This window comes from Temnothorax longispinosus, chromosome 8, assembly GCF_030848805.1.
Source record: "Temnothorax longispinosus isolate EJ_2023e chromosome 8, Tlon_JGU_v1, whole genome shotgun sequence".
Classification (NCBI taxonomy): domain Eukaryota; kingdom Metazoa; phylum Arthropoda; class Insecta; order Hymenoptera; family Formicidae; genus Temnothorax; species Temnothorax longispinosus.
In genome coordinates, this window is record NC_092365.1 from 21,623,744 (window position 1) to 21,651,105 (window position 27,362).

Consider the following 27,362-nt stretch of genomic DNA (forward strand, 5'->3'; position numbering starts at 1 on the left):
CTCGAGATGTCACTTGAGCAACCTAGTGCCGTCAGTCGCCGCAGGTCGATGGTGTTGTCCGTACCGACCGACGCGACGGTCCGTCCGTAGCCGCGCTCGCGTCCTCGCGATGCGTCCACCGCGGTGTGTTTCTGCACATGGCCGTAGTGGCCGTACCGCTCGGCGGATCTTCACGTTGCTCCGCGGCTTTCGGCAACCCGCCACTGGTGAAACGTGCGTTTCTACGACCAATTTTGCTCGCCGTGAACGAAAAACACGTGTTTCTTTCATTGAAATATGCGAAAAGCACCGATTTTCGTGGCGGTAGAGATACTCGGCCGATGAGAAACGTAGGATTATTTATCTCACGTTCGCTGTCATACTCTCTCTCACTCTCGTGCTCGTGTGTTCTTACCACGGCGCCTTTTTCCATCGCGACTTGATGCGATGCGACGCGCCGCGAATAGTCGTTTCCTCAACATCGTGAGGAAACTGATTTTTCTCATCGTGATTATCGCGTTCTTTGGGCATCCTTTGCGAAGAAAAATTATTCAGACTACACAGGCGTCGCGGTTATAATCGTCGCGCGATATTCAAGGACATCGAAATGTCTCGAATACTATAGCGGGGGCTACATCTCACATTTTCTATTCTGTAACTTTCGTAAGAATTTCTTCATCACCCGCGCAAATTGGCGATATCTCCATCTGTTTACTCTAATTTCTATAACTATCATCGAGTTTGTGCAAAATATTTTTTTCTTCCAACTATATTTGCGGGCAGTGATAATTTTTTCTAAATAAAACAGACTTAATATATTTTACGACTAACAAATGTAACTTTCTTTAAAATTATATATCTACATATTATTTTTAACAAGATATTATTTTTTGTAGGATTGTATTTACCATTTTTAAGAGAATTATATCATACTTTGCATCCACCATGACTACGTCCTCAGAAGATGTCCTGATGCAAGTGAGTCAAGTGCGTTACAAAAAAGGAGATGGTACTTTATATGTGATGAACGAACGAATAGCATGGATGCTTGATAACAGGGATACCGTATCTGTGAGCCACAAATATGCCGATATTAAATGTACGATCTCGAGAACTTACGTAAATATAATAACGTGATATAATTGATTCAATAAATGTATTATCTTATGTACATATATGTATTATCTTATGTATATATCTATACCATGTACATCATTGTAAATCTTTGTGAGACGATGTAAATATATGACGTACATATTAATCAATCGATAACGACGCGTGACTTCTTTGCAGTGCAAAAAATATCACCAGAGGGAAAATCAAAAATACAGCTGCAAGTGGTATTACACGATGGTACGTCGTCTACATTTCATTTTGTAAATAAAAATGGACAAGAAGCGCAAATTAAAGACCGTGATGATGTGAAGGAATTATTGCAACAGCTATTACCAAAATTTAAACGGAAAGTTAATAAAGAGCTAGAAGAAAAAAATAGGTAATATGGTTGAAACGTTTTAATTTCAGCTAATATTTGTGGGGTATACAACGAATACGTAAGAACACGTTATATTCACAAACACCGTTTTGATTTTAGAACTCTTCAAGAACACCCTATGTTACTTCAATTATATCGTGATCTTGTAATCACGCAAGTTATTTCATCTGAAGAATTTTGGTCACAACATGCTGCAGAGTATACACAAGCCAAAAAGATTCAACGTCAAGAGATAGGTGTTAATAGCGCTTTTTTGGTAGGGATCTTATGCCGATGTTAGATTTTTTCTTAATGACAACGGAAGAAATAATGGGCTATGAGAACCGTCGCAAGGTCGGATATGTGGAACGTATATTTGCTGCTTTTTGTCACTCTCTTTGATTCCCGCTATCGAGTGCTGCGCGGATGCTTGTCGGACATACGCGCCGTAATACATACCTCCATAGAGATCTGAACGCGCACCTGACGTTCTCAAAATGCGACGTCTAATATCTGCGCTTGCGTTGTGCGTTAACCCCGTGCGATACCATTGTATGCGTGCATAATAACTTTGTACGTAGCCTATTGCGATACCATTGTATGCGTGCATATCAACTTTTTATACATGAGTCACTGAAGAGGGCCCGATTGAGGGCCGAAACGTTTGAATTTTAATGTACTGACTAAGAGTCTTTAAATATACGTTCCGCATATCCGACCTTGCGACGGCTCTCATAGCCCATTATTTCTTACGTTGTTTTTACTCAGAGCCTTCGTATACATTTGTTTATTTTCCTTGATGTATTATAAGTACGCAATAATGGATTGATTGAATTTTTTAGGCGGATATTAAACCACAAACTGATGGTTGCAATGGATTAAAATACAATTTAACTGTCGATGTGATAGAATGTATATTTAAGACTTACCCAGCTGTTAAAAGGAAACATCAAGAAAATGTGCCTCATAAAATGTCAGAGTCTGATTTCTGGACGAAATTCTTTCAATCACATTATTTTCACAGAGACCGTATCAATGCTGGGACCAAGGATCTTTTTACCGAATGTGCCAAAATAGACGATCAAGAACTTAAGAAAGATCTTCAAACCGGGATAAATGATCCTTTGGTAGATATTACTTCCTTTGAGGATCAAACATTGGATGAAAATTATGGAAGCGGATGTAGTAAATCAGATAAAACATCGGGAAATATTGTACATCAAAATATGATCAAGAGATTTAATCAACATAGCATAATGGTTATGAAAGCTAGCACTGCCAAACAGTCGATGCAAAACAATCAACCACAATTAAATGGATCTGCACCATCTGCAAGTAAAGTAGCAACGAACGAACTGGACGATGGACCAAAGACTAAAAAAGTACAATTTCTTATTCTATTTTATATATTTGTAATTTTATATTTAATAAAATTAAGGATGATTCGTTTAATGCTTTTAAATATTCTTTACAGCATAGAATACAAGAAAAGATAACTTATGATGATCTTGACCAGAGCTGTGACGTAAATACAAATAATGGAGCACCGTTAAATTTGACGCATATAGATAGATATTTGCATGGACCTGTACCAGGATACGGAAATACAGAACCAACTTCGGAAGAATTGTTCGTTACATTAAATCACTTAAAGAAAGAAGCTTCTGGATGGATAGCCGGTAGTATGTTACCGCGGCAAACGGCGACTTCTTTAGTTAGTCCGGCTGCAGCAGTGTCAGCTTTAGGTGAATTAACCCCCGGCGGATCCTTAATGAAAGGTTTCCGAGAAGAAAGTCTTGGACGTAAGATATTCTTTGAAGTATATCCTCGATATTAAAAATGCCATCTAGTAATTAATATTCAATCCACTAATAAATTATTATTAGTCACTTTTTTTTTACATCCTTTAATAATCGATGTGGAACTGAAGTAACACGTTAAATACATATAAATAAATATAGATAAGTAAGTATTGTATTTAAATACGCATTGTAGAGTTAATACCGAAGGATTTAGAGAAGGAATTACGTAACGTATATGTGTGCGCATGTGAGCTATTGAGGCATTTTTGGCGAAGTTTTCCTCCGACAACACCACAGCTTGAAGAAAAAGCTATCAGAATGCATGAAGCTTTACACAGATTTCATTCTGCTAAATTAAAACCCTTTGAGGTGAGTAGATGTTTATTTCTACACGAGTTAAGCCGGTATATATTTACTTTTACGAAATTCATTATTTTATAATATACAATTTCATTTCTCTCAGGATCGTGTGCAAAGAGAATTCTCTGCGGTTAGTCAGCACTTGACGAGTCATCTCAATCAATTGTTAACCACCGCGTATAGGAAGTTTGCGGTATGGCAACAGCGAAAAATGCAAATGAGGTAGCCCTTCGTTAAAATCCCATAAAACAGTAACGTAAATAAAACAGCAATATTGGTCACATATTGCATTTCTTAATGTTACCGTACGTAGATATTAATGTCGATGTATCTTACAAGAAAAGGAAAAAAAACCAAAGCTATGCCGGGTCCACGCGTCCTGGCTACCACATACTGTTTATTTATTATTGTTTTGAAACGCGTTTAGAATGATTTTTTTTTTTCGAATTTCTTTTCAAACTCGTCCAAATCCAATCGCAGTCGATGATGTGTTAACTCACACGTATTTTCATAAAAAGAATGTAATTTACAGCCCTTGTAGAAATTTAATACTGTAAGTGATTTTTTGGCTAGTAATTAATCACTTAAAAGCACTATTAAAAGCACTGTTAATAGTGCTTTTAATAGTGCTTTTAAATGATTAATCACTAGCCAAAAAATCACTTACAGTATTAAACTTCTATAAAGGAGCTTATTTATTTATTTCTAGTAGACTATACGATATGTTTGAATGCCTTTATATATATATATATATATATATATATATATATATATATATACACGCATTTAAAAACGCACGGACGGAGGATTTTGAAAATGTCTTCTTACGCTCTGGAAAACGTAATGGATTTGTAAATTTATGCGAGAAAAAGTGATTTACTTACACATATAGTCATCTGTCGTCCATAATATGCAACTGTTTTAGTTCAAGTTACAAGTTGTGAGTGTGAGACGGACGACTGCAAATATTGTATGATATCAAAATAACTGTGATACCGCCACTATAATCAAGTTTGTTAATATACTTGCCTTGAATGCCTTCGTGATTATAATCTGCATCGACTATATTATTGGCCAATAAGTCCGTGCGGTTTTTGCCGATAGATTTAGGCGCTCTGAGCGCGATTAACTTCAGTTCAAATGTTGGAAGCGTATAATTTGTTTGACAGGCGATATTTCAACGTGTATTAAAAAAGAGTGACGATTAGTTGTGTTTTGTATTATTGGCATCATTTGAAAGATGAACAATCAAAATGAATATTTTCGACATATGTTTTTTATTTTAAAAAAGGCACGAACGCGGCGCAAACATGTAAAGAGATATGTGCAGTGTATGACGAGGAAAGAATGCATATGCTAGAAGTGGTTTGCGAGATTTCGTTCCGAAGATATCACGTTGGTGGGATTGGAAGGGTGTTGTTTTATATGAGCTGCTTTGAAAAGAACAGGACGGTAAATTCGGATGTATTCTGTGCCCAATTGGACAAATTGAATGCAGCGATCCATGAGAAGCGTCCAGAATCAGTGATGGTAGATTTAAGCTTCGAGCCATTCGAGAGTCGGCTGGTGGGAAACGTACCTGTACACAGCTTTCTCTTGTGTACGTATTCCTTACCAGCCGACTCTCGAGTGGCTCGAAGCTTAAATCTAACATTACTGTCCAGAATTGATGAATCGTAAGGGCATCTTTCATTTACACGTAAAAAACCGCACGGACATAAGTCCAATGTTTTGTTGATTCATATAACAATTTGTTACCGTTATGTATTCTTTGATCTCCTTATTTTCGTAATAAGCGAAAGTTGAAACAATCCTTTTGTCGTAGTTGCGTTTAAATTTGAATCCTGAGATATACAGGTGTGTTATATCTCGACGATATTATCGATTTTTCCTATTGTCTTACTGAGGACAGTGGCATTGGTATACTTTATGATATCTGCGATATACTCAACTAAGTGTCTTAATTGTTGAATCCTATTTTTCTCTCATGCTACCGGGTAAGGTGATCCGTGAATTTTCGTAAAATGCCTACTCGGTCTTTACCGTAGCAATAAAATTTGGCAGTTGTAAGAATATAAAAATGGTATCTATCTCACGTGATACGAGTGACCATACTCACGCATTACGCTATTATAATTATTACTTAGGGGGTAATAATTATAAATATATTCTTACATTATAATTATAATAAATGTTATTATTGTGATGACGAATTTGCATTATCGATATCGTACCTCGATCTTCTCTTTTATCCTTTCCTTCTCATTTTTATGTCATACATTGCAACATTTTGGGTCTATTTTCTATTGCTGAACTAGTGCAGTTGGTTCAGCAATAGAAAACAGACTCTTCGTTTTATTTTGAATTTTTAAACTTAGCACTTTAAACTTTAAACTTATCGTTAGAACAAAATAAGCGAGAACGAGTTTATTTTAATATTCAATAGGTTGCCGACGTACTTTCTTTCGATAAGTTTCGTTTGTTCGAGTTGAAACCGAGCTCGCAGCTACGGAACAACGTCCATAATACCTAAAGTTTTCACAAAAAGATGGCTTATGAAGCATTCGATTCTCGAGTTCGTACTCTGGCTGGCGAATAAATACATAAGTCGTAACAAATCTAAAGGGGTTAATCAATTTATTTGAAAATCCCGCCTGGCATTATTATGGAGGATTCACATTGCGTCCGATCACGTCCGATGTTCGACGTGACGTACGACGATCCGACATCCAATAACAGAATTTATTATTAGAGACAAAAATTTCCTATTGGATGTCGGATCGTCGTACGTCGAACATCGGACGCAGTGTGAATCCTCCATTATAGTGGTCCGCGAGATTTCTCCGAAGCAGACGGAAGATGGCACGATCTATTGTTGATCGGGAGCAAAATGGCGGTTAGTAATGGTCAGCGATCAGCGGTATGGGACATGGGACAACATTGCGCATAGTGAGCACGGATGTCGGTGCATCATCGGTCCTCGTCGCTAGACAGCAAATGATCTCGCGCGAGTGTCTACGTGCCGTGGTTGGAACGCGCGCCAAGCGGTGCTCGTAATGCGCGCTTCTCGCTGCGATCGCTACATACGCTCGGATCATGTGAGCGCGACTCGCCGTCCAGTGGTGCTGTCGCCGCCGTCGCCGCTGGTGCCGCTGGTGCCGCTGTTGCCGCTGTTGCCGCTGGTGCCGCCCGTGCCGCCCGTGCCGCCCGAGTATCGCGTGTCGCGCGTTTGTCGTGCGGAGACTCTCGTTCGTGTAGCCATATTTACACCGGTGTTTTTCACCGAGACATCGTCGTATCCGGTGACCCGACGAGTGTCGCACCGTCTCGCGACCGTCGGCCCGCCGTATGGTCGCGTGCCCACCGAGAGGACATCGTCGCCGTCGCCGTCGCCGTCGCCGTCGCCGTCGTCGTCGTCACCGTCAACGTGCCGCCGAGCATGCGGCGGCTGTTTCTCGCCGTCCCGCCGTCGTCGTCGCCGTCGTCGGGCGTGCAGTGCCCGCGTCGCGTGTCATCGCTGTCGATCGTAGCTAAGCGTCACGCGTGTCACGACGCACGGAAGGACGCTTCATCGGCGAATAATCTCGGATCCTGCGAACGCTCGCGATCGTCCGTCGTCACCTATTCGAGCTCGCTCGCTTGCTCGACCCCACAGTACTCCAGAGACTTACGATCAGTCGACTGCAACGCGCACTTTCCCATTGTGCCTCGTCCTGGATCTTGTGTAAAACGTAAGTCAATCCACGAGTGTTTTCTCCCTTTACCGTTTGCGCGATCGATTCTTTTATCAGCGCGGGGGCCTGTGTATTACCTTGATATCACGATTACGGGAATACCGTATAATCGCTTTGTGCTAATTGACAGAATTAATGAGTGGAAGGGACTGTCATAGCGATCGTAGTGCGTTTCTTTCATCGACATGTGTTGCTTCACCTTTTGATAATCTTATTGTTTACCTTATAACTAAACTTCTTTTGGAGTGACAATGTATTGTGTATAAGTCAAATAAAATTTGACTTATTGGGGTATAAAGAATACAGCTTGATTTAAAAGTACTATATAATTTTCATTTCTTTGTTTTTAATAAACGCTATTTGTTTATTGTCTATTGTGAAACAGAGTCAAGTATACATAGCTTTATTTTTCTTTCTTTTTCAGAGAGAATAGAGGGAGCCTTCGATATGCTGGTAATCCTGATGCTTGGATGAACTTCTTATGACTACATTTACTCTTGAAATGTGTTTTTCAGTATATAAGTTACAAAAGAGTGGAAATAACCTTATAGAAGTTGTGATTAAAGTTATGTTATGAGAGAGAATATTTTGGAGTGTACCCTGGACATTGTCAAACAGAAGAATCTGCTAAATATATACCAAGCGAGGCACTGTAGTGCCAAGCTTGGGTAATGGATCCCGTTGGTCCATGGTACACGTCGTATAATCGTCTAACTGCGGGCAGCTCCACTGGCACGTTTCACGCGACGTCGACTACAACTAGTGACTTTGTACCTCATCATTTAGCAACAGCTGCCACACAGGCTGTGCCATCAACAACTACGTCGCACGTACTTTTACAAGCGGCTCATACGACAGCAACTCTGGCGGGTCAACCATCCCCTTTTAACCCAGGGGGGTTTTTATCTCCACCCTCTGTGGGTTATGAAGTCTTTTCACCTCTGTTTCATCCTAATACTAAGCAGGCGCATTATGTTACTCAACATAGGCAAGTACTTGCTCAAGCACAAGCGGTATCAGCGACAAAACAAAACACGACTGAATCGGATATCTCCACATTAAGGGAGAATTATAGCTCGGCTCATCAAGCTACATTTTTCGAGCAACAGGGAGCATCGACGTCACCTACGACATCGACATTAGCCTGGACATCTCAGAACACGACGCAGCTTCCTAGCCCATTTGGTATTTTACCACACGAGAGCGTCGTTCCGTCGTCTCCGGGTCCGCCTTCTACGAAATCTAGTGGTACTGGCTACGAGAATACGTTTAATGCCCATTTTAGTACAACACAGACCATAAACAACATTAACGCATCTCAAATAACTACTCCGTCTGTGTGCAACGCAGATTTCAAGGCGTCTGGTTGTCCGACTGACACAAAAAAGTCGATCAGCGTGAGACCTCAATCACCTACCGTTAGCGTAAAGTCCACTATTTCTACGTCACAAGTCAGTAGTAATCAAACATTCTTTCATCAAGTTCCAACCTTTAATTCTGACACCTTGTCTGATAGTTATCCAGGCACTGGTACGGGAGGTCAGTCTGTCACTGAAAATGAAAAAGTGCACGCGTCACTGCAACATCAGCAATCGTGTATCGTATCGACACCAAGCAACTCTTCTGGCAAAGAATACAGAATACCGCAACCGTCCTTGAGATCGACCACATCGACAACGATTTTTCTAAGTGCTCCGGTGCGATCAGGCTCCGCGCAGGTAATTCAGGATAAGCAGGGGACGCGCAACGGCAATTTTGCATCACCTAACAAAACGGCATCTGCCACCACGACTCAACAGAATATTCAGACCAAAGGACAGACAAAGATTTATCCAGACCTAGGGAGCCACGGAATTGAGCACAGACGAAACGAGCAACAGGGACATGATAACAGTCAATCATCCCCGATTAGTTTCTCCATCATGGAAAGTCGCAACTTGAGTTATACTACAAATAGTACCACTAACTGCAACAACACCAATGGTAAGCTTACGACCAACCAGAGGACATCATCCAACTTACAGCATCCTCAGCAGCAACAGCAGCAGCAGCAGCAGCAGCAGCAACAAACGTTTCATGTTTTGAATCAGCAACAACAGCAGCAACAGCAGACTACATCATATAGACATTATTTGACGGGATCAACGAGCGATACAGAATATCATCATCCGGGCAGATCCAAGTCCGCAACTTCAACGGATTCTGCTTACTCGTCCAATACCTCGACACAAAACGGACCCGACTGCAGTGTCGTTGTTCCGCGACGACCAAGTCCTCTGCAGACTCATTCGCAGGCTAGTCCCTTGGGTCATGTACCAAGTCCGGCGTATCCCATGTATAACAGTCCGTTGGCAACCATGTCGTCACCATCACCGTTGCAACAGCACGAGACCAACGGTAGTCAGTGTACTAATGGTGCATCATATAAGGGCGGAGTCACTCAACAAGTCGCTCCACCGTCACCTTTGGATGTCACCGTTCCCAGACCGGCATCTCAGGGACAGGTAGCTTACTCGTCGGTGATCACACGAGCATTGGGCACTACGGAAAATAACAAGACAGCTTACAGCGCGGAGAGTAAAACGTATGAGAGACAACAACAAGATTTTTCGCAAACGCAAAAGCAACAGGTCTGTTGGGAAAATGACAACCGGCAAACAGCAAACGGCACGAGGAAGTTTTCCGTCTATACTGGTGCGACGACGGCGACTAGCGACATAAATGCACAGAGCTTACCGGTCCAACAGCAAGTACAAAGGCTTATGAATGTATCGGTGGACAGGCAGCAGTCGTATTTCGAAGCTAATCAAGTGGCGCTGCAAGATTTAAGCAGCTGTAGGGGAGACCCAATGAGCATCGTAAAGAATTTACAAACGTTGCAGCAAGGCCCCTGCTTGCAACAACATACGACTGCCGCTACCTCGGTTGGTACGGCAGAACAAGAAAAGCAGGTTGAAGAACGGCGAAAAGCCGACAGCGTCAATAAAAAGAGGAAAAATTTGGAAAAGGGTGGACATGGCACGCCATTATCTAACGAGATTACGGGCGGTACGACAATGACGGAATACCTCAGTAGGATACCTCCGCCTGCGCACCATAACGCGGCGAATCAACAACAGCAAAACGGTTACTTCGAATTTGAACGGTGGAATATACCGCCACCGGCCACCAAGATGTTTCCGACCGCGTCCGCCGCCTTTGGTTCTCAGTCGTCGTTGCACCATTCGAGTAACTTCGTAGGCACTCCGGCTCATCAGCATCAATCATTAATGGTGTCGCATCATCATGCACCACCACCCATCCCATATTTTCCGGCTTTTCATATTCCCGCGGGTCATCACCCACATCACTCGCACGAATTTCAGTCCTCGGTCGAAATAACGCCGATAGGATTCGGCGAGAACACCACAAACCAAAACACTACGTATAATCAAGAGGTCAGAGATGATCAGCCTAAAGTAATTGTTCCTAATATTGAAGAAGAATTAGGCTTTCTTCAACAAGACCAGCAACTGATGCAGAATATGAATCAAATAAATAAAGACTTTAAACGGCCCAACAGAGATCCTAATACGGGCTTTATGACGAGTTATTTAAAATTTTTGCAAGGTGAAAGGGACCCTTCTCCACCACCTGCTATACGTGGTGGTAGAAAAGCCACATGGAATAGGTCAAAACCGTATATACCTGTCGAGCCAAGTAAACCTGCGGAAGCTTCGAATGGTGAAAGTGTTAAACCTCAAGAAAAGCCGATATTAGTAAAGGAGACGTCGATTAAGGAAACACCGGCGATAGATTACGCTAATGATCCTAGGTATTTTCCGTTACCGAAAGAAAGGAAAAAATTAAATTTTGATTCGAGCGACGATGGATTTACTAGTGATGACGATTTTCCATTTCCTTCTAAGAAAATGGAAAAAAAGGTGCAGAATGTTAATAATACGAGTAATATCGAAATTGTTGCTGTTAAGCCGGAAGGAAAAGGTAAGAAAGGCCGGCCTATTAAGCCTGGTGGACCGACGGATAGGAAGAGAAGAGCTGCCGCGGCAGCAGCTGCAGCAGCAGAAGCAGAGAAGAAATCTTCGAAGAAAATTGAAGAAGGTAATATAAATATATCTATTATATATAAATCTTGTTTTTTCAAGTTAGTACTTTACTCCTTTGAAAACATACATTGTTTTGCACAGTGGATCCTTTACTTCTTCCTCCCAGACGCGAAACATCAAGAAGAAAAGCAAAAGAGAAAACGTCAGTGAAACAATTTTTAGATCGACAACAAGGTATAGATTATTTTGATAATGATGAGGAACAGATAGATTCCGACTCCGATCCAGCATGGACACCTGCTGTAAAATTGGTTGGAGATGAAGAAGAGAAAAGGAAGAAACGTGCGAGACCCGTCATCACGAAAAAGATTAGGAAGATGCTAGAAGAGGATGGTTATTCGTCCGGGGAAGCTATTATCTCAAAGAAATCAACGAGGAAAAAGCATGAGACGCCCTCAAAAAATTCTAAAAGTTCCAGCAAACTTTCTTGCAGAATTGATGAAAAATTAGTAGCGGCGGCAAGTGACGAAGATATCGATATCTCGCCATTTAAGGTATCTAATATATTCTGCAAAGATCTTTTTGCATATTGTATTGGCCATATCTAATGACGAACAACGTAATAATCTTATCATATTTTGCATGCAGCATTCGATAGGCAACTCAGAAGACGCGGTAATCTTTAATATTATTTTAATTAAAATTTGCTAAATAAAAGAATACCTAAGCATTAAATTTGTTACACAAGAGGCTTATAATAATATCGTTGTGTACGTGAAACATCGTATTGACGTCAACAGAAAGTAGTAATATTTTTCTTTACTTTCTAGTCTGGCGAATTTGTCGTGATCAAAACAGACTTGGATGAAGAAGAAGACCCTCCTCTTTGGAGGATAGATGGCAAAACATTACTCCAAAAATATCAGCCATTCAAATCCAGTGGGAAAACTTTATATAGAAACATACCTACGGTAAAATTTAATTAAACGTTTCAGAATACAAAGAATATCATTATCATTATTTTATAATTTTCATTCTTTTACAGTATTCTGCATGGGTTTCACAAAATCGTCACATATATCAACAAGTGCCGGTGAAATTCTGGCAACAAGGCAAGACAGAAACAATTGTAGAATTTTTGAGGGATGAAATGATCATTGATGACAGGTGAATATGTTTTAACCATTTCGACAAATTTTGTAAATTCTTATAACATTTATTTATATTTGATTATAGTGAGAACATCGATAAATTTATGAAAGAAACCGAAAAATATCAAGATAATTTTGAAGTATACATACAGACATTAATTTCACAAGCTCTGGATTCTAATTTTCTCACTGAAATATTTCAGGAACAAGGTAAAGTGAAATTAAACTGATATTTCTTATCATTGGTATGCATCATGATGAAATAATAATTATATATGTTTCTTATTATTGCTTAGATGATTATTTTCTATCAAATGTTAAGACTGTCGATGAAATAACAGAAGAAAGAAAACGTCGCCTTTTGTTCACAACCAAGTGGAAAACAAGTGTCGTGACGGCAATATCAACGTGGCCATGTGTTAACGTGCTTAAAGATCTGCTGCCATCAGAATATAAAGGGAAATTTTGTGCTGGTTGTCAGCAAGCAAAAATCTATGCAAGAGTTTTGCTTTATGGACAGCCATATAATGGTACTACATTAGAAGGCTCGCCACCCGATCCAAGAATACCTCACGAAAAAGTATGATACGCAAATTGAACGTGATACGATGTAATTTATTAGATTAGATTTAATCTATTAATTTTTACTTATTTTTATTCTTTCCTAGGACTTTTTGTTGTGCCGTATTTGTCAAAAGAAGGTGGCCTTGTATAATAAAGTCGCTCATCAAAAATATCTAATGTTCTTGGAATGTGCGAGAAGAGTAGCAGATAAAAAGGTAGCCGATCCGCATAAGGACACTACAATAATATTAAACGAATTATTAGCAGATGAAACATGGTTGACGCAAGTAAGTTTATTTTGATTTTCTTCAGTTATAATCTTAAAAGCCTTATTTCGTGTCTTATCAATATCGTAACGTATAACACGTTAAATTCTTATAATAATATATGTTATTGTTTTAAAAATAAAAAATAATAGTATAAAATAATAGTATTCTCTTAGACAAAGATAAACTTTTCTTTTTTAGCTTTTCAAAGAAGTGAGGAGTATTTGGGCTGAAATCGATAGCATGGAGCAGCAAGCCAAGGCTAAAGCAAAAGTGAAATCAAAAGCAGCACTGTCGTCATCAGTGAAGCAGTATCATAGAGCAGAGACAACAGTAGCAAGTGCTCCTATCGTACTTATGTCTAAAAGGACTGCTGATAATATTTCTGATTCACAGGTGCCTATACAGAATACCGAAAATAATCCTCAAACAATATCTAGTGACGTACAGATGAGCAGTGAACCATCTTAGTGGTATTATGATAACTGCTTATATCTAATACAAAACGCATCAATTAATTGTTCGGTGATACATTTAATAACACACGTGGTGTGACATTTGTTACACCAATATCAATACCAATCAAATGGACGTCTTATTATGGTAATAATGAAAAACCTTGTACAGATATATACTATGAGATATGATCGAAAAGTGTAACCCAGAGACTATAGTTGTAAAAATTGTGTGCGTACGTGTTAGATAAATATGAGAGAATTCACACGTACACATGTGTAAGTACACCAAGCATATGTAACATATTCATATTTGGTACAGAAGTTTAGCTTTATCCGAGATTTTGCCATTATAGTATAATGATAGCATAATAATTATTATAGCAGAAACTGATATTCATGTGAATATAGGCAAATAATTTAATCTTTGTATCACGATCATCTTATACATAAGCTCCAATATATATTACGAGATCTGAAATGAGTTGAAATATTACGATGATATGATGCATCAAACGTCACAACTCTCTGTATCATATTTGCATCGCATTTTATTAAATCGAAAATACTATTCCTCTGTGGCACTATATTATTTTTCTGGGTATCTTACATAATTGTACAAAAACATTTTTTACTGAATAATTTACAATAATTATATAACATTTCAAATAATACGTATACACACACAGAATTTGTAATTGTTTAAATTTTGTCTTGCATATATATGTGTACACATAATTATATAGAAAAAGCAAGTACTTTGGTGCTACAGTAAAACCAAATTCACGCCTCCCGTATTTCAAAACAAATGAAATTTTTTTTTAAATTTTGCAAAATTTTTTATCTATAAAAATGTCTACACTTTGTTACTTTCAAGGGAATCTTGCAAATTCCAAAATTCTGATTTTTATGAAACTTTACATGTGAACGGAGAACGGGAAGGAATAGATGAATTTAGAAATTTTTAGTTGCGGCCCAAAAACGATTTTAAGGGGTAAGCCCTCATAGAGCGGTTTTTCCTTTTTTCGATATATCTCGAAAAGTATTCAAAACATTTTTTGATATTTCGTGGTTTCACCCTCTAGAATCCGTTTTTGGCCGCAACTAAAAATTTATAAATTTATTTAATCCCTTCTCCCCTCCCTATACATGTGTGTAAAGTTTTATCAAAATCAGAATTTTCGGTTTACGAGATTCCCTTGTTAGTATGTTTTTAATGTGTCATATATTTCATACACGTGATACATTCAGTAGATATTTCTTTCAATGTGTCGTATTTTATACAACGATACATTCAGTAGATCTTTCTTCCAATGTAACATAATGATATATGTATGCAAATTCTTCCGTGTTAGAGCAATTTACACATAAATAAATTTGAATATTTTATACTGCAAAACGTATTTTGAAAGAAAAGATTGTGTTAATGTTTCCATGTTTTTAATATTTTCATTACTATTCTATATTTTTCAATTATCACTAAGAACCTATTTTTTCCAGTATAACATCTATTAAAAATTTGCAACAATACGACATGTAAGAAATACTTTATTTCTTAAGGCAAAAAAAAATATATCTGAAATATATGTTAAGATCGATTCTTCTAGTACTTTCCAATAACTCATAGATGTTTTAAAATAGCGCGATAAGAATTTTGTTGTACATTAAATACATTACATATTTTAAGTGACATTGTGCTTATGATAAATTCAATTATTATTAATCATTATATTATTACATTATTATTGATATCATTGTTTAAATCTTTAACTGTTTAAGTTTTTAACTTGTTTCCAGATTTATTACAAAAAAAAAAAAGAATTCTTTAACGAACGAAGTGATATGCATGTATGGAGTGCGAATGTATTTTTGAAGATATATCAAATTATATTTGTGTAAATTGTAAAGATATAATTGAGTGAGTGAGGATGATATAACTGCTGTGCGTATCAGCGAACTACAAGACAAGAATTATAAGCATCTTTCGTATATTTCGACGAATTGAAATTCGTATATTGATGATTATTCCGGCGACAATTGGTTGTATAATAAATTATCGGCTGATTTATATTGAGAACTAAAATGCGGGCATTTTTGAATAGTGACACAGAACAATTAATAAATAAAGTATTATTAAATTTTAATCGATTTTAATCGATTAATAAATAAACTTATTTTCAGATGAAATAATTATTTCCCAAACGTTGAAAACATTACAGACACGTTTCCCAAATGGTTTCACGTTGATTAAAAAGAAAAAAAAATGTTTTTAAAATTGTCTGCTAACTATACGTTTAATTAACTTTTATTAATTATAAATAAACTATTTTCTAAACTATGAGAATATAATCCTAAATTTGCCCAAACAATTCCCACGTGCAGTAAAAAATAAAAAATATCAAATTTGTCTGCTAAGTACACGGAGGTCTTAATATGTCGATGGTTTAAATATAAAATATCAATCATCAATACTACATAAACTATAGAGTCTATGTATAAAGTTCTAAATTTTATCAATATGTTATAAACTCCCTTTCCCTTTCCCTTTCTCTCACAAAACAAATATATTTATATAAACATTAAAAATACAGTTTTGAGAAGTTAATATATTTAATTATCTCTGTGTTGATTTAGAATTATACAACGCTTTGATGGCCATGTATACTTTATTATAATTTTCGATAGGTCCAGTATGGCGACTTCTTTCAGTTGTGGGAGTTACTTTCTTTTCAAAGTTTGTCATATGCAATTGATTAACATGTGTGTTTTCATAACGTGTCTCAGTTTCACATTGTACATCTTTATCAACGATGAATGTAGTTTTTATACGATCTAATGCTTCTCCTAAAACAGTAATATAAATGTTATCTACATGAAAAACGAATAATACATACGATATACATGCATTATGATATTTACGCTCATTTTCATGAAGTATTAAATCATCAAAAAAAGCGATGTTTCGTATAAATAAATGAAATGAGTCTTCAATATCGGATGACCGAATAACAAAATCAGGATCACAAATTGCGAGGTGGCATAAAAATCTGATGCCTTGTCTCAATACTTTGTAATGAATCTTTTTAATATCAAACCAAAAATTACGATCCAACTTTTCTGAATATATTTCAGTCAGATGCTTCTCCATATTCTGTTTGTTACATTTCATCTGACATGCATGATCTTTGTAATTAATTCTCTTGAATATAAATTTTTTGGAAGCATAATATGAATCTTGCCATTCAGTATTATCGATTATATCTAATTTGTTTTCAGAACATTTCTTTAACATATTAATTATAAATCGTAATAGTTTCGTATAACAGTTGCAAGATTCTGAACTTTCACTTCTTAATAAATTATTCTTCTGTAGAAGATGCCATACAGATGATATTAATGCATACGTCATGTTTACTGCAGTGAAAAAGTCTGGGTAAAAATGCTCCACTTGTGCCATATAAATTTGTAAGACACAAGCATCTGAAAAACAGAAACACTTTATAATTAGGCATGTTCCTTTAAAAAATAAAGTAGATTGTACGAAAACGTGCGTATTTTCAGATTATTTACAAATGGCATAATATACCTGGTGTAAAGTGTAAAACTCCTTTCCATCTTTTTATCGTTATTAACTCTATTAAAATAATGATAATTAATATAAAAAAAAATTATTAAACATATCTGATATACTTACGCGAATTTGTGCAAAGTTTTGATATAAATACATTACATTTACTAAAGACCATTATAAAATTTGCTAATGAAACGTAACAAAGTGACAATGGCCTTGAAAATACAAGTTCTTTGAATATAAGATAAATATATTCTAATCTGGAAAAAAAAAAAACGAATTTACATAAAATCTGTAAACATTAAAATAATCAACAAACAAGAATAATATTAATATACCCTTTATCACAATAACCCACTTTCTGTTGCACATTACACAGTAGTTTTATAATTGCATTTATAAGACCTGTAAATTGATGAGATCTCCTCTGCAAATAACATTTATCAATTAAAAATCATTATTTGATAAAAATTAATATTTTAAAGAATAAAATAATGTGTACTTACAACACGTTCTATTAAAGTGACACATTCCAGGATAATCTCGAGCATTTCAAATTCATAGCCCTTTTTTGACCATGTATTATAACGTGTCATTTGTTGCAGATAATGATTGTAACATTCATCACTGCGAGTGAGCAATTGTGACTTTCCTGCTATATAATTACTTAAGTATGACGACTCAATACTAATGTACGAAAGTATACCGAGCAATCTTCTAGCCTCAACACCACGTTCTCCTTCATGCCATGCATCTGCTTCACATTCAGATTTAATACATATGTTGTGATCTTTATAAACCATAGAAAAATATAAGTCATTCATATCCCGAATATCATCATTTTTCATAGCTTGAAAAATTGTTTCCAGAACTGTTATAACATTCAATATTAACTCTCTTGTAGTTAAAACCAGCTAAAACACATTATAAATATATATATATATATATATACACACACACATACATATATACATATATATATATATATATATATATATATATATATATATAAAACACATGCATATGTACATGGGAGAAGGGGGAGGGAGAGGGGGAGAGACATAAATAAATCTATATACTTTTATCATAACTAATTTCATTGTAATATTATACTTAATACTTAAAGAAATTTAAATATTAATATGTTTGTATACCTTATTGATTATGGGTATACATCTTTCTGATTCTATTTCTGTATTAACTCTCCTTTCAATGGCTGTAATTTCAAGTAAAACAAATTCTGTTGTCAATCTTTTTCCATTTACTGTAGTAACTATTGGTTTTACTAATTCTGGATTTTCTACAACATAAATAAAATCTGTAAATATTAAAATAATCACAACGATAATATTGATATATCTTTTATCACAATAACCCTACTTAATATAACTGTATTAACATAGTCCTGTAGAATAATTTCATGACCATTATTTACCAAAAATTCTAAATGTTTCTTCTTCTTGCAAAATGGGTAAATTTCTCCTACCAGTCTTTTCTATGACTTTAATATTAACAATAGATTTTTCTGGTAATGACGCTCCAAAGATTAATTCTGAAATTCTTGCAAGTGGAATATCTAAAAAATGTTTTTAATATCACGAAATTATCGTAATAATATATCTTTTTTAGCTAGTTTTCTAATACACTCACAAGTATTATATGTCTTGAGTTGATAATCACTTTTCTTATAGACATTAGCTTGTACATATGCTTCTTTCACTTTTAGATTCTTATTTATGTTTGTAGCCCTATTAAGAGTACATATGAATTATATATGTATACTTTGAGTGCTAATTTTAAAAGTATCAAATAATTTAAGTTTTTACTTTTTTAAAACACTATCTTACCGATTTATTGGAGTGTATTTACATTTATCAACAGAAGTGTTCATGTATAACATTTGTGGTTCTTTCAATTTAATATTCCCAGATTCTAACAATTTACAACGTTCCTGAAGATTTCCTATTTCTAGATCCTATATTGATACATAATGTTATCATTTACATTTATAAATATCAATTTTGTAATATAACAAGCAAAAAATAAATCTACAGTGTAACTACGGCAACCTCTTCGATTTGTTTAAAATTTACATATTTTGTATATTTTGGATCAAGAAAAAGATTTTGAGAAAGAAAATCATCGCTTATGTTTTGTTTGTTTATAATTAATACTTAAAATACCACGTCGGTAAGTAAAGAAATGATAATTTATGAATAAATATTTCGCTTAGGATGTCATTATAATAGGTTTACCGTAATTAAATTTGAAATCAACATTTATGGCCCCCAACATTTGGTTAAAGCAGAAAATACTCTGTAATTTATGTTTTAGAAAACAGTAGAAAGCTCAAATACAGAGTAATCTCTGCTTTAATCAAATGTACAAACTGTTGGGGGACAAATATTTACCGTCGTATGACTTTTGATTCTAATTTGATTGTATATCGTAACGGTTCTATTTCTTTTATTATTATAAATATTTACTTTTCGAATTACGGTAATTTTGTACCCTAAGCAAAATATACATAAATTACCGAGTCTATACATAAAAAACCAAGTCTATATTTCCTTACTTACCAATCGTGATATTTTAAGTATTAATTATAAACAAATAGAATGTGAATGGCGATTTTTTTTTCAGAAACTTCATGACTCAAAATATATAAAATATAGAAATTTCAAAAGAATCAAAGAGGGTGCCATTTTACTGCAGATTTGCCAAAAAATACACTCACTTGTAATTCTAATTGTGTCTTTAGTTGTTCTTTTTCTTTATAAATTTTGTTAATCTCTGATCTATGACGATTGGCTTGTTCCTCAATCAAACGCATCTTTTCTAATTTCTCATTTTCAATTCGTAACTGAGTTTGTTGTAGTTGCTGCCGTAAAAATGCAGTTTCACCATCTTTAGTTATAAAGTCATTTAATAATTTTTTGTTTTCAGTTTTTAATTTTTCTAATTCTTTATCACCTATAAATATAAAACAAATAAGAATACTTTATAATTATTCATATTTTTATAACAGTAGTATTACCTTGTACAATAAAGTTATTGTCTTTCTGAAAAGTTGAATTGTAATCTTTTTTATCTATTAATTTGTTTCTGAACTGAGAATAATTAATCTCTGTTATATCTTGACTCGTACCCTGTATATTCTTTTTTAGCAATCGTAAGTTAGACTTTTCTATAGCCAATTTTGAACAAGATGTTTCATTATAAGCAATGGCAGTTGTTTTCTCTGGAAAGCTTGATTTTATTGAATTCAAATCATGTTCAAACAGTTTCAAATTATTTAGCAAGTTAGCTTCCTTAAAAGTAAAGATTTGAATTATAAATAAATTTTATAGTGCATTTTTAAACTAACCTTTCCTTAGTAATAATACCTGTACACAAGCTTGAGAGGCAATCAGATCCATTTCCTCAATATCTTCTTCGTCGAAATCGTCACCCCAAAGATCATCATTCTGAGCATTCCTATTTGTAGGGATCTCTTCCTGTGTTCTGCGATATTCCAGATTCTTATTAGGATTATCGAATTTCGCTCGTTTCGCAGGCAAACGATAATCATCCATGATTGTTTCTTCAGACCGTTTAAACATCGTAATACGAAACTATCAAGATCATAGTATAAAAAGCAAATGATGAAGCTGATGGTAATTATACAGTTTAGGGGCCTCACGTCAAATACCGATGGAATTATGCTCAATCGACGCGTTTTTGCGTGAAACGAAAGAATCTGGCAGAAAAAAGTGTCGCTCTGCCCCGCGAAGTGAGAGATATTTAGTTGCTTTCCATTTACATCAAAACTCAAATAATTCTCACTTGTGACGTCATAACTCAATTAAATGCACATTCTTTTTGCATGCTGGCAAATGAGATTCAATTGAATTTTTATCTACAATCGATACCATGTGCTTTAATGAATCTAATAAACTCATGTTAAAAGTGAGGTTATGGACCGTATTGTTATGTGATAACTTTGTCACCAAAATAAGCAAAATGACATATCTTACCTAAGTACAAAATACTCACATAATATTGAGTAACTCAGATCACTTGAGTGTAAATGGAAAGCAACTTTAAACGTAATAAGTTGACAGAATCACGGGACAGAATCAAGTTATATGATTCCTGCCATACCAATAAAGGCCAACGCACACAAAAGCGGGGAACACAGACTTTTGAAGGCTCAGTTAAGCCCCGGACACACGAATCGACGGAAGACGTAAGACGTAAATTGTAAGGAAATCCACTAATCAGAATCGACTATTCCCCTCTTCTTCCCTCTTAAAGAGGGGAATAGTCGACTCTGATTCGTGGATTTCCTTACGATTTACGTCTTACGTCTTCCGTCGATTCGTGTGTGAAGGCCTTTACATGGGTGCGTTCGGGGAGCTCGCTACCGCGCTACCAATGGGTGCGTTCAGCCGATACTCCGCTAGCCTAGCAATCGTGAGCAGCAACCCAATGGCCGTGTCCAGCCGAACCTCTGCTTAGGCTGGATTCGGGGAGCGCGCTATTAGCGCTATTTGCTTGTTCTATCCTTGTTTTACACCTGATGAGCGATAAAGACAGAATGATGCAATAGCGCTAATAGCGCGCTCCTCGAATGCAGCCTTAGCGAAGCGAAAGGTAGCAACTGAATGTGATTGGTTCTTACCTTTGGATCCAACCAATTACACTTAATTGCTAACTTTCGCTTCGCTAAGCAGAGGTTCGGCTGAACGCAGCCAATGGATTAAAAGGAGAGGAAACGAGCGAAAACGAGCGACTGCTCACGATTGCTAGGCTAGCGGAGTATCGGCTGAACGCACCCAATGCTATAACGCTATTAATGCTAAAGACTCTAGACGCGGAAACGCCGGTAGAGTGCGTTGACCAATCAGAAAGCTGCCGCAAGTCGCCTGCCGCAAAATCAAAATTTGTGATTGGTCAACGCACTCTGCCGCATGGCGTTTCCGCGTCTATGGAGTCTTAGCATAAAGGTGAAATTTCATGGGCAGTGAAAAGCAGCAGCAGATCGTACTGATTGGCTACAAAATAGAGAGAGATTCTCGAGTTTCTAGAACTTCTCTATTTTGTAGCCAATCAGTACGATCTGCTGCTGCTTTTCACTGCCCATGAAATTTCACCTTAAGGGTCGACAGGAGTAAAGGTGGAAGCACATATGACGTTGTCAGCGCTAATAGCGTCTCCCCGAACGCAGCGACGGTCATATGAAGTTTTCGTCTTAAGGCTGTTTCCACTGAGCGCGTCACGCGTCGCGTTGTCTGTTGTTAACGAATCTAAACATTCCGTCACAAATAAAATGTAATAAAATGAGATGTTTTGATTGGTTGTGATGGATGACGCGACGCGTGACGCGCTTGTGTGAGAAATCACCTCTTAAAATCTTTTAGAGATACTTAACTACTAGAGTACTTAACCACCCCGTATAGAGAATAATTTCAAATAAAAAAACATTTATTTTTAAGTTTAAAAAATCAATCTTCTTTACTCTGCTCATTCAATAATTCAACTTGTGACATTTTGGATGGGAATATCACGAATAGAGACAATTGAGCTACATTAAGAGTCAAACCAACTGCATTCTGAAACTATAAATATATGTGATGCAATATTAACATGTATATAAAATATATAATGTATATAAAAATTTTATATATATATATATATATAATCTTTTGTGTCTTTAAATATTTAAATAACTACATTGCACAGAATACTTACAATAACAAAAACATTATCAATGATAATGCCATACAATAACCACTGAAATGAAACTAGTGTACCCATAAAGATAAGTGGAAATGGAAGGATTTCTGTGTTTTTTGTTTGTATAACCTTTTCCTAAAAAAAACAATATTTTAATTATGACACTATCGTGTTAAATATTATTAAAATATATTTAGAGAAATTTAAGCTATGTATAGAAAAAAGATAGAAAAAAATCTACTCACAAGATGCACAAGAGGAGCTGCAATTAAAAGTAAGAGAAGTACTGTAATCACAATGCCAAATCTGTATTCAACATTTGTTGGATCTTCTATTTGTGCATAGACAAGAAAAATTACAACAAAGATTGTTACTTTATATGTTAATTTAAGCACTTCATTCTAAAAATAAAAAATATATAATAAACAAAAAATGTCGATCACGTGCAAATCAAATATATTTTAAAATAACATATCAGTATCAGAAGAAGTACCGTATTTGGTGCATAACGGTAATATATTATCATATAAATCGTGCTTGTCACGAAACCAAATATATTAACATTTATCATGTTAGAATCACCTAACATCCAAGCGTATCGAAGCATCAATATGCATCTGAAAAAATATTTATTTGGTTACATAATCTATATAGTTTACTTACTTTCAATTTTTGTAACATTATTATTTTATTACAAATATATAAACGTACAAATATTTAATCTTTACAATTAATTACTAACTGAGAGTGCTAAAAGTATCATTATATAAATGTATCGCTATATAAATAATGTATCGTTATTTATTGCAAAATATGCAAAATTTAGTTAATGCTTTATTTAATTAAATATAACTTATATACACAGGATGTTAAATTTCAAACGTAACAGGTTGAATACCTTGATAACTAAATAAAATATCAAGGTCCGATTTTTTTTTAAGTTGTATTGTTTCAAGGCGGACAAATTTCGATAACAAAAAAATTTATCTTAGATGGAGGCGTTAAGGTCAAATGAAACATACAACCTATATAACCGGACCTCGATTTTTATTTAGTTATCAAGATATTCGACCTGTTACGTTTAAAATTTAACACCCTGTGTATATACATATATATATAGGCTGCGTTCGTCTTGACGCTTTCAACGCTGAAAGCATATCGCTCTATCTTCGTTTGATGTTCAATGTGCAACAAAGATAGAATGATGCTTACAGCGCTGAAAGCGTCAAGACGAACCTAGCCATAATCTATACGTATACTTACAATCCTACGCCACCAAGAAAGGGCATTGGATCAACTCCTCTGGCTGAACCTTTCTTATATATGTTGCGACATATTAGTCTGTAAATTATAAAAATATATAGTATTATAGTAGATAATAAAATTTAGTATAAATAAACATTTTTTTTAAAACATAATTTTTGATTATACCTAATAACGATTTATACTCTACCTTAGCAGATATTAATATTTTAGTAAACAGATATTAAAATGATAAGTCATAAAATATGATGAAATTGTTATTGCAGCTTTACACTATGGGCACGGTTACACCAGGGCATTTAAGCCGCGGCCTAAATTCAGGGTGTAAAACGTAGCCAATATCAGTCGTTATAGATAACAAATCAAATGAATACTAATATATCTAATTTTTTTAAATACTTTCTAAATGTTTCTTAATATTTACAGAGGTTAATAAATATTTGTAAGAAACTAAAATTTAAAAAATATTTTATATTTAATTTGCAAGAAACAGTGCATTATGTCAAGTTTCCTTTGAATTCCAGAGTAAAATCTTTATTATATCAATCATGATATACAGGGTGAGTCACCTAAGACCGGCCACCCGGAATAACTCTCACAGTTTTAAAAATAAGAAAAAATGCTTTAATTTAAAGTTGTGTGGTATCGAAGGGGACATATTGTGGAGGTAAATATTTTCTCCCAAGTAGAGGTGCTTAGGAGACTTGAATGTCATCTTTATTTTTTAAAATTGAACCATGCATGTTCGAACACCTACGATTGAAGCCTTTCCAAGACAGTTTCAATGGTCATAGATATTCAAAGTCACAGACATGAGAAATGTTAAAAAATGAAAATTTATCCTGAATATTTCCAAAACAGAATACTCACGGTTTTATTAATTCAATCAAACCGAAATATTATTTATGTTTGATGCGTAAAACCGTGTGTGTTACTTCATTTAAACTACAAAAGTTATTCAATAACAAGACCATTTAATGTAAATGTAAACAAATTTCGGTGGAACGTTGATTCAATAGAAAATTCGAAAATCATTGGATTGAATGATTTTCGGGAAATCGTAAATGGCCAACATAATCACCGCGCGGACTTGACACCATTAGATTTCTTTCTATGGGGAAAATTTAAAACAGATGTGTATCGTGATGCACCGAGTACGAAAGAAGACATAAAGGAACTCATATAAGCTTGTACTGCAACTGACCAGGATACAATTCAATGTGTAAAGCCCATTCTACAATAGCCGTAAAGTATGCGTTAAGACGTAAGCAGTAAGCTATTGACTAATGGGATTTTTACAATCCAAGAATGATCGACTGTAGTTGGTCAATTTTTACTGCTTACGTCTTAAAACATACTTTTACGGCTATTGTAGAATGGGCTTAATACAGTCTGTGGGTGATCGTTTTAGACACTGTCTTGCTGTGGGCGGTCACCATTTTGAACATCTGTAGTTTTGAATTATTAAATAACCTTTGTAGCTTAAATGAAGTAACACAGATCACGGTCACGCATCAAACATAAATAATAATTTCGGTTTTATTGAATTAATAAAACCGCGAGTATTCTGTTTTGGAAACATTCAGGATAAATTTCCATTTTTTAACTTATTTTCTCATGTCCCTGACCTTGAATATCCATGACCATTGAAACTGTCTTGAAAAAAGCTTCAATCGTTGGTGTTCGAAAATCCATTTAAAAAAATAAAGATGACTTTCAAATCTCCTAAGCACCTCCACCTGGGAAAAAATGTTTACTTCCGAAATGTCCCCCTCGATACCACATAACTTTTACTTGAAGCATTTCTTCCTATCTCCAAAACTGTGGGAATTATTCAGGTGGTCGATTTTAGATGACTCACCCTGTATACGCACAAACACACACATACACGTATTAATGATCGATTACATAATGTATGATACATATGAATTTACATACCTAAATGGAGAAAGACGATAAAAAAATATTTATTATCGTAACACACTTACGTTCCCGATAACATTTGTACCATCGTAGTAAACATGGCACAAAATCCCACAATTTCTTTATAATCTTCTAGGACCATTTTTCTTGATTTGCTTCGACTTAGGTATACTCTCAACTCTGACTAGCATTAACATCAACATCTATCACTTACCATCAATTGTTATCAATGTAAAATGTTACATCCATAGTCATATACAATGTCTATGGCTACGTCACAGCATGGTGGAACACAGTTAGGGTGCCTCCCCATGGAAGACGGAATCTCGGAAAACGGAATCTCAGAATCATTCTGATTGGTTAGTCCCATGAGGCTAACCAATAGAGAATAGACCAATCACAGTCGATTATTCTTCTCGCGCTAGAAGAATAATCAAGTGTGATTGGTCTATTTTCTTACGGCCTTACGATTAAAACTAAGGGCTGGTTTATAATAGCCGTAACCGTTGATTTAAGCCGTAATCTTTAAGAAATTGACCAATCACAGTCGATTATTCTTCTCACATACGACTGTGATTGGTCAATTTCTTAAAGATTACGGCTTAAATCAACGGTTACGGCTATTATAAATCAACCCTAAAACTTTGTTACGTGCAATGGCCTTTATGCACATGTGTATGGACCAATAAATTTTCTTATGCTTACGCATTATTCGTTGTGCAGAAGTGTGTGCTCCCCGCTTTAACCAATCAAAACATCCCATTTTGATCTTGTAACAAGTAAAGTAATGCGGGGTCTACAATGCGAGTCGCAAGTCGTGAGTCGCAAGAATGACCAATCACAGTCGATTATTCTCCTCAAATAAGATTGTGATTGGTCCATTTCTTACAACTCACGACCCACGACTCGCATTGTAGACCCCGTATAATAAAATGGGATGTTTTGATTGATTAAGGCTGAGTTTCCACTGAGCGCGTCACGCGTCGCGTCGTCACAAGTTAACCAATCCAAACATCCCATTTCATTACATTCTTGTGACGGAATCGAAATGGGATG

The 27,362-nt window shown here is 35.6% G+C and overlaps 4 protein-coding genes across 19 annotated transcripts; 2 read left to right on the forward strand and 2 right to left on the reverse strand.

The window, feature by feature from the left end:
- Window positions 1–28: 28 nt before the first annotated feature.
- Window positions 29–5,828, forward strand: Tfb1 (transcription factor B1). Of its 3 annotated transcripts, none has more exons than XM_071785080.1 (8): window positions 29–213; window positions 876–1,078; window positions 1,273–1,474; window positions 1,574–1,730; window positions 2,296–2,835; window positions 2,928–3,255; window positions 3,449–3,624; window positions 3,719–5,828. In XM_071785080.1, the coding sequence occupies exons 1-8, from the start codon at window positions 110–112 to the stop codon at window positions 3,839–3,841; spliced, it is 1,833 nt and encodes a 610-aa protein (XP_071641181.1). In that variant the 5' UTR covers window positions 29–109; the 3' UTR covers window positions 3,842–5,828. The 3 variants fall into 3 exon arrangements, with proteins under 3 accessions (XP_071641181.1, XP_071641183.1, XP_071641182.1); XM_071785082.1 differs by having other exon boundaries at window positions 72–206; XM_071785081.1 differs by having other exon boundaries at window positions 191–329.
- Window positions 5,829–6,480: 652 nt separating this feature from the next.
- LOC139818456 (uncharacterized) lies at window positions 6,481–14,405 on the forward strand. Of its 2 annotated transcripts, XM_071787184.1 has the most exons (10): window positions 6,481–7,346; window positions 7,774–11,450; window positions 11,537–11,949; window positions 12,044–12,070; window positions 12,226–12,366; window positions 12,441–12,562; window positions 12,632–12,756; window positions 12,843–13,126; window positions 13,215–13,397; window positions 13,578–14,405. In XM_071787184.1, exons 2-10 carry the CDS (start codon window positions 8,021–8,023, stop codon window positions 13,845–13,847), a joined length of 4,995 nt encoding a protein of 1,664 aa, XP_071643285.1. In that variant the 5' UTR covers window positions 6,481–7,346; window positions 7,774–8,020; the 3' UTR covers window positions 13,848–14,405. The 2 variants fall into 2 exon arrangements, with proteins under 2 accessions (XP_071643285.1, XP_071643286.1); XM_071787185.1 differs by lacking the exon at window positions 12,044–12,070.
- Window positions 14,406–16,417: 2,012 nt separating this feature from the next.
- On the reverse strand, window positions 16,418–21,593 carry Mus304 (mutagen-sensitive 304). 13 transcript variants are annotated; one of them, XM_071787192.1, is made up of 15 exons: window positions 21,419–21,576; window positions 21,094–21,300; window positions 20,789–21,016; window positions 20,440–20,713; window positions 20,140–20,375; window positions 19,250–19,377; window positions 19,053–19,150; window positions 18,838–18,978; window positions 18,557–18,702; window positions 17,909–18,316; window positions 17,741–17,829; window positions 17,526–17,662; window positions 17,418–17,465; window positions 16,751–17,311; window positions 16,418–16,675 (listed from the first exon to the last, which is right to left on the reverse strand). In XM_071787192.1, exons 3-15 carry the CDS (start codon window positions 21,002–21,004, stop codon window positions 16,446–16,448), a joined length of 2,712 nt encoding a protein of 903 aa, XP_071643293.1. In that variant the 5' UTR covers window positions 21,005–21,016; window positions 21,094–21,300; window positions 21,419–21,576; the 3' UTR covers window positions 16,418–16,445. The 13 variants fall into 13 exon arrangements, with proteins under 13 accessions (XP_071643293.1, XP_071643301.1, XP_071643287.1 ...); XM_071787200.1 differs by lacking the exon at window positions 21,094–21,300 and having other exon boundaries at window positions 17,236–17,311; window positions 21,438–21,593; XM_071787186.1 differs by lacking the exon at window positions 21,094–21,300 and having other exon boundaries at window positions 21,438–21,593.
- A 1,257-nt stretch (window positions 21,594–22,850) lies between these two features.
- LOC139817647 (sugar transporter SWEET1-like) lies at window positions 22,851–26,601 on the reverse strand. The gene is made up of 6 exons (XM_071785894.1): window positions 26,372–26,601; window positions 24,384–24,461; window positions 23,614–23,737; window positions 23,366–23,521; window positions 23,136–23,255; window positions 22,851–23,002 (listed from the first exon to the last, which is right to left on the reverse strand). Exons 1-6 carry the CDS (start codon window positions 26,446–26,448, stop codon window positions 22,889–22,891), a joined length of 669 nt encoding a protein of 222 aa, XP_071641995.1. The 5' UTR covers window positions 26,449–26,601; the 3' UTR covers window positions 22,851–22,888.
- Between the last annotated feature and the right edge of the window lie 761 nt (window positions 26,602–27,362).